The 6,452-nt window shown below is 52.0% G+C and overlaps 1 protein-coding gene across 1 annotated transcript; it reads right to left on the minus strand.

The window, feature by feature from the left end:
- Positions 1-4,210: 4,210 nt before the first annotated feature.
- Positions 4,211-5,942, minus strand: LOC119256316 (pre-mRNA-splicing factor 38A-like). The gene has a single exon (XM_037524242.2). It carries the CDS (start codon positions 5,918-5,920, stop codon positions 4,982-4,984), a length of 939 nt encoding a protein of 312 aa, XP_037380139.1. The 5' UTR covers positions 5,921-5,942; the 3' UTR covers positions 4,211-4,981.
- Positions 5,943-6,452: the final 510 nt, after the last annotated feature.

Here is a 6,452-nt window from a genome sequence, read left to right on the forward strand (position 1 = left end):
CTGCAGCATGAGTTCGCTCCCCGGCCGGCCAGGGAGCTACCCACATGGCACAGCAGCCTCTCCTATCTCGCCCGCTGCTCCCCTCAGCAGTGTGTTTCAGTCAGTCTGCCTGTTCTGTTCCCCGCTCTGTCTCTGGTGAATCCTCTCACCCCCACATCTCTGGCTTGTACCCCGGCTTTTGTATGCATAAATAAATAAATCTTTAAAAAAAATAGAATAACTGAGGGGGAGGGGTGTGGGATAATGGGGGAGGGGTGTGGGGTAATGGGGGAGGGGTGTGGGTAATGGGGGAGGGGTGGGGGAGAAGGGGTGTGGAGGGAGGGAAGAACTGAAGCCTCAGGGAGCCAGAGATGGAGCAGAAGGCAAAGCTTCCTCGCTGGGCTTGTTGACTTGCCTTTTTTTTAAAAAGATTTATTTATTTATTTATTTATTTGTTTGTTTATTTATTTATTTATACAAGCACTGGGTACAGTCAGAAGCGCGGGAGGGTGAGAGAATTCACCAGAGCCAGAGCGGGGAGCAGAGCAGGCAGAAGGACCGAAGTACACTGCTGAGGGGAGCAGCGGGCGGCAGGAGAGGTCTGCGCGCCATGTGGGACCCTCCTCCGGTGGCCAGGGAGCAGCCGGGGATCGAACTGGCGCTGCAGAGGCTGCGGGCAGCTTTGCAATCCAGCGCTCAACCGCTGCGCCACCAGGGAGGCCTGTTGACTTGGTTTTGGCTGCACACAGACAAGATGGACATGGGTCTCCGTGAAGCTGTTGAACAGACGCACTGGGAGAGGAGGCAGAATTCGGGGGAGACTTTGGGCCTGAGCTCCAAGAGGGATGGGACACTTGGGGGAGCTGGGTCCGAGCACAGCCCACTGTGCAGGTCCCAGCAACCAGCGGTGACCCGGAGGTTGCCCACTAACCAGGCGCGGCCTCACGGGCCTGCCTCAGCCTGAGCGGGTTTTCACCCAGGCAGCATCTCTTCAGCGGCCAGAGACACTGAAGGTGTCAAGACAGGGCGAGGTGAGGGGGTTCTCCGGGGCCCGGGGCTGGCCCCCCGGGGCCCTGCCCTCCTCCATGCGGCGCCCTCCATCCCTGGAGAGCAGCCTCCGCTCCACATCCTCGCAGCCTGGACCGTCCCCAAAAGGCAGGAAGTGGGTGGACGCGGCGACGAAATCCGCGTGCAAGACGGCTAGACGGAGGTAGATCAAGTGTGAGCAGCACCCTTCCCTGACGCCGCCGCAGAAGCTGGGGGGCTCTGGCAAGCCGGGAAGCAGCCAGCGCTGCAGAGAGGGTGCGCTTTCTCACAGGAAGGGACTCCCATGCCAGCGAGCGGCGCGGCTCCCTCTGTCTATCTTTAACCGCCTGCCGCCCGAGGAGAAAGCCCGTGAGAGGCAGAAGAACAGACTCACTTGTCCTGGCGGCGAGGACCCTCAGTGGCGGGTGCGGGGGGCGGAGGGGGCTGCAGGGGGCCAGAAGCTGAGGGGGCCAGCGGGAGGGGGCCGTGGTCTGCCTGCAGGCCCTGGCGGGCCCAGGAGGCAGGGAAGCCTCGGAAACGAGCTTCCAAAACCTCTGAAATAGACCTTTAGATCTGCCGACAAGTTGAGGCTGATGGCGTTTTTAAAGCTGAATGTAGAGCTGAATCCCTCCAGGAGGCAGAGGGCCCGGAGCAGGGGGTGAAGTAGTCAGTTCTGCGTGGTCCTCCCACTTCGGGGCCGTGCAGGTGCTCGGCGCCAGCAGAGCGAGGGAAGGGAAGGAGGCAGAGTGGACGCGGGGAAGTGGAGGGTGCCCAGGCCGCGCCAGCGCCTCAGCCACAGCCCACGGGCGGGGACAGGGCTGGCAGCGGAGACAGCCAGGAATGGCAGCTCCCCAGTGCCGGGCGCCTGGCCCAGTGGTCTTTTCCTCTCTCTTTCCGGCTCATGTGGCGAGTTGGGGGATTTGCCTTTTATGGTGAGGCCAGAATGAATTCTTGGGTGAGATGGCGGCTCAGGTTAACCCCAGCTCCCAATGCCCCCAAAATGCAGGCCTGCAAGGGAGCGCGCTCTGCCGCACTGGAAGCTCAGATGAAAACTCGCGTCATGGCCTCCTGGCCACGGGTACACTCTGCGGCCTTTTCAGCCGGCCTCGTTCATGGTCCCGGCAGATGCAAACGGAGAAACTGAAGCTTCAAACTCCTCTAGCACTTTCTTTACAGAACTGGGGGCCCTCTGATCTATGAAGCTGGTGTTTGTTTTGTCCAAGACTAATGGTGTGGACACCTTCCGGGGCTTAAATCACCTACTGTGTGTCTGCCCAGTTCTTTGTGTGTTTCAACATAGACTATTAACACACCCACAAGGCTGGGCCTTCCCCAAGGCCACTACCAAGAAAGATTTCCTCATCTCAGTGATGTGGTGGATATTTTTACAGCGTTGGGAGGACTCTGCCACCACCTCCAGCGAGAATGGCATTGGTCTCTTTCGTTTCAAGCCGGTTGGCGCTGACAAAGTGCCAGCGGACATAAGCGAGACTAAGGAGAGCAGAAAGCTATGAGTCACACATCAGTTGGCTCATTTGTTAAACCAGGGGAGGTGGCAGTGTGAGAGGGGCGCTGCTTTGCACAGCGATTGTGTAGGGCTTTGTCGGGGTTTTGCTGTCGCATGGGTTAGCCAGGTGACCGTTCTCTGGAACACCTGCTTAGGGCTTGGGAAAGTGGCGGAGTATCGTTCAAGGACCAAGTAAACTTATACCCAAATTAGAGTTTTGGGACAAAACTGATCCTAAACAACGGATCATAAAACCAATAGGAAATAGGAAAAAGAGAAAAAGTCAAGTTTATGGCAGGACCTGCAGGTTCTTTGCCAAAGTGCTAATTGTGAAGATGCATCAATGGTGGCCGACATGAGCTTTAAGGTTCTTAAGAAATGAGGCAGTTTATAAATCAAAGGTCAGCTGAGACAGGAACTATATAAAGGGGACCCACGTGATGGAAGCATCAAGGGAGGCACGAGGGAGTCTCCTGTTCTGGGATCGTGGCCGAAGTCCAGCAGCCCTTAGCCCCATTGCACTTGCGGCTGCAGTGCGTGTCTGCCAGCCACCCCAAGGATTACTGGAGCACGAGCGTCCCTCTCATCACCCCTCCTTGACAGAAGGTCTTAGGGGTGCCGTATTCCACGCAAAGAGGAAAGCAGTTCCCAGGAAGCCTTGGAAAAGCGCAGTAAGAAAAGCCCACCAGGAGTTCTGGAATCATGAGCCCATCAGCCTGCCCAAAATTGCCTGACAGCAGGTTCCGAGAAAACCCTGTCCACCTGTGCATCCAAGGTCTGGAGGTTCTGAGGGGCGGTGCCTGCTAGGGGCCCTCATACGTGACGCTGAGGGACGAGGGCCTGGTATGTCCCAAGAGACGAGGCACCTCCTTGATCTTTCTTCTCCAGCCCTTGCAGAAGAAAACCCCAGGGTCCCCTGAGGTCCCCTGGAACACCAAGGTTAGCAAATAGTAGGGTGGGGGCAGCCCAGGTAAAGGGCAAAGGACAGGGTGCCCAGGCTGTAGAATGACCCAGGAGCACGCAGAGGGATGGTGTCCAGTGGGATCGGGGAGGGAAGGGGCGAACAAGACAGCTTGAATACCTTTCCCGTGGGGGCCAGAGCCAGGCTGAGCCAGAGGGATGCCTCCCGACATGGCCCTGCAGCCAGCCAGGGTACCCCCAGTCCTTGCTCCCTCCTCCACCCCTGGGGTGGAGAAGAGAGTGAGGGGGTGTCTCCAGCAAGTCATCTCCCACCCCCCAGTCTAGACTGTGCTAGCCTGACTAGTATGCGATAGAACCTAGAAACCTTCAGTGTGGCTGAAATTGGCAAAGGGTATAAACATACAGCTCACAGAAAAGGAAACACGAATCACTCTTAAAAACCACAAAAGATTTTTAACTTCATGTCTCATAACAGGAAAGAAAATCCAATCCTTACCAAGACCCTTTTTTTTCACTTATTACATTGGTAGAAAATAGTTTATAAGACAATTGGTGAGACCGAGGGACAGCAGGCAGCCCCCCGCCCCCCACGGCTGTGGGATATTACGCCACGGGGCAGCTTGGCCATGTCTGCCAGAATAAAAAGCTACTTCACGTTAACCCAGCAAGCACACCTGCAGGCCCACAGGTCAGCCTGCCTGTGAGGTGGGTGGACCAGCCATTGGAGAGACCAGACTGTAGCTCAATCAGGAAACCGTCACACTAATTAGAAAATTCTAAACATTTCCATCAGTGGAGGATGATGCAGTGGTAGAAGCAAGTGAGAGGCAGCTGTATATACTGATCAAGAAGGGGTCCTAAGATAGTTTAAGAAAACAAAAACAAGAGCAGGAGAGAATGTATTCTGTCTTCACAAGGTAAAATGGTATATGGATATATCTAAGAAGTTCTGGAAAGAGTTACAAGAAATGAGTATCAACATCTAAACTCATATATAGGTACATTATGGTTGCTGCTATTAGTATTTATTATTTTTTTTTTTTACTGTCAGTTATTTTTCAAGTTTATTATCACTTCGCTGATGTTGGGGTGGGGGAAGAGTAGAAGCCAATGTGTTTTACTGATTTGAGCTCTGAATGCAGTAGCAGCAGCATAAATCTCAGCATCTTCATAACATGGGGCAACCCAAAACCTAAAGTATAGAAAAATGCAAGATGGATATGTCAAATTTAATTTAAAAAAAAAAAAAGTGATCAGGTGGCCAAAACCTTTGCTGGTCACTCATACCTTCCACATCCCAAATCCTTTCTTCCCTTACAAGTTTGAATAAACCAAGAGTTGTTGTACTAAAGGGTCAGAAGCAACAATTGGGTAACACTATTCCTCAAACATAGGTCATGATTCAAGAAGAGATACAAGTCTCAGCACCTCTTTCATTTAAAAAAGAGAATATTGGCTAAAAAAATTCTCATAGCTGCCTAGGAAGTTCTTAATCCTTCCACACAGATGCCTTCATCCATAAGCCATTTGGACTAAAACCGGAGTCCATTATTCATTCCCTCTCCGGCTCTTCTTGTGGCTTTTCTTAGATCTTTCAGGAGACTTTGAGTGGCTCCTATGTCTGTGACTACGATGATGACCTGGTGATTTGGAACCGGATCTGTGCCGTCTATCACGGGACCTACTGCGATGTCGATGTCGTCTTGGACTTTTGCTCCGATGCCTTTCTCGGCGAGGGGAGGGGCTCCTCCTCTTGGGAGACCGACTCTGCCTTCTTGGAGACCGGCTCCTACTCCTCCTATAGCGCAGTGTGGGAGAGCGCCGGGGTTTGTCTAAGTCTCGGTAGCTTCGGCGGCGGTGATCAGGTGATGGTACTCGCTCCAGCTTTTCCTCCTCCTCTTCTTCACCGGACTCCACGCCATCCATGTCCTCTTCTAGAGCACTAACCCGTGGCTCCAGTTGCTCGGCTTCCTCTAGCACATAGCGTGTCTGCAGCCGTGGGAGAATGATATCACAGACTCTCTCACTGTGCAGCAGTTCATCAATAAACTCGTCTACACGCTTCAGTTCAAATTCTCCATTACGGTTCTGGCTCTTGATTTTTCTGTAGTCGTTATACAGAGGCTCCAAGTACTTGTAGCAATCCATTGCAGCGCCTGTCAGCCTCAGGTAAAGTGCTCCCAACATGCGGACATACTCGAAGTCTTCATTTTTGATAAACTCTACAATGATGTCCTTCTCTGGTTGAATCTGAAGCATCTTCAAGGTCAAACATAGAAAGGGAGTTGGCTTTATGTTGCCACCATAGACGCCACCCACAAACCTGAACTCCATGGCTTTATCTACTACAAGTTCAGCTGTAAGCCCAAAGCACTCTTCTTTGCAGTATTTGGACTCATAAATTCGGGTTCGAATGATCTTCTCCACCAGATACTGAGGGTTGGTGTCGTGGATGCTATGCGCATCCTTCACCGTGCGGTTCGCCATTTCAGGATGCTTTCACTTCTATTTCCGGCGGGTCCTTTAATACGTCACATCCGGATTTAACCAAAAAAAAAAAAATGGAGATGGGATAAACTAAACCGCTTAAGCAACCATCTTGAAACCTATAATTAGTTATTATAGGATAATCTTGAGCAGGCGTATACTTTAAAAATCTTTAATATTTCCCTGATGACAAGTGATGTTGAACATTTTTTCATGTGCCTGTTGGCCATTTGCATTTCCTCTTCAGAGAAGTTTCTTTTTAGCTCTTCTGCCCATTTTTTGACTGGGTTATTTTCTTTGTTTTTGTTGAGTCTCATCAGCTCTTTGCAGGAAATGCAAATCAAAACTACCATGAGATACCATCTTACACCAGTGAGAATGGCACATACGAAAAAAACTAGCAACAACAAATGTTGGCAAGGATGCGGAGAAAAAGGAACTCTCCTGCACTGCTGGTGGGAGTGCAAACTGGTCCAACCACTATGGAGAGCTGTGTGGAGATTTCTGGACCTACTAAACATAGAGCTTCCAC

This window comes from Talpa occidentalis, unplaced genomic scaffold (genome assembly GCF_014898055.3).
Source record: "Talpa occidentalis isolate TD23 unplaced genomic scaffold, MPIMG_talOcc4v2.1 talOcc4.3, whole genome shotgun sequence".
Classification (NCBI taxonomy): Eukaryota; Metazoa; Chordata; class Mammalia; order Eulipotyphla; family Talpidae; genus Talpa; species Talpa occidentalis.

Excerpts from the sequence above, each read along its gene's own strand:
- LOC119256316 (XM_037524242.2), bottom strand. The coding sequence starts at position 5,920 with ATGGCGAACCGCACGGTGAAGGATGCGCATAGCATCCACGACACCAAC.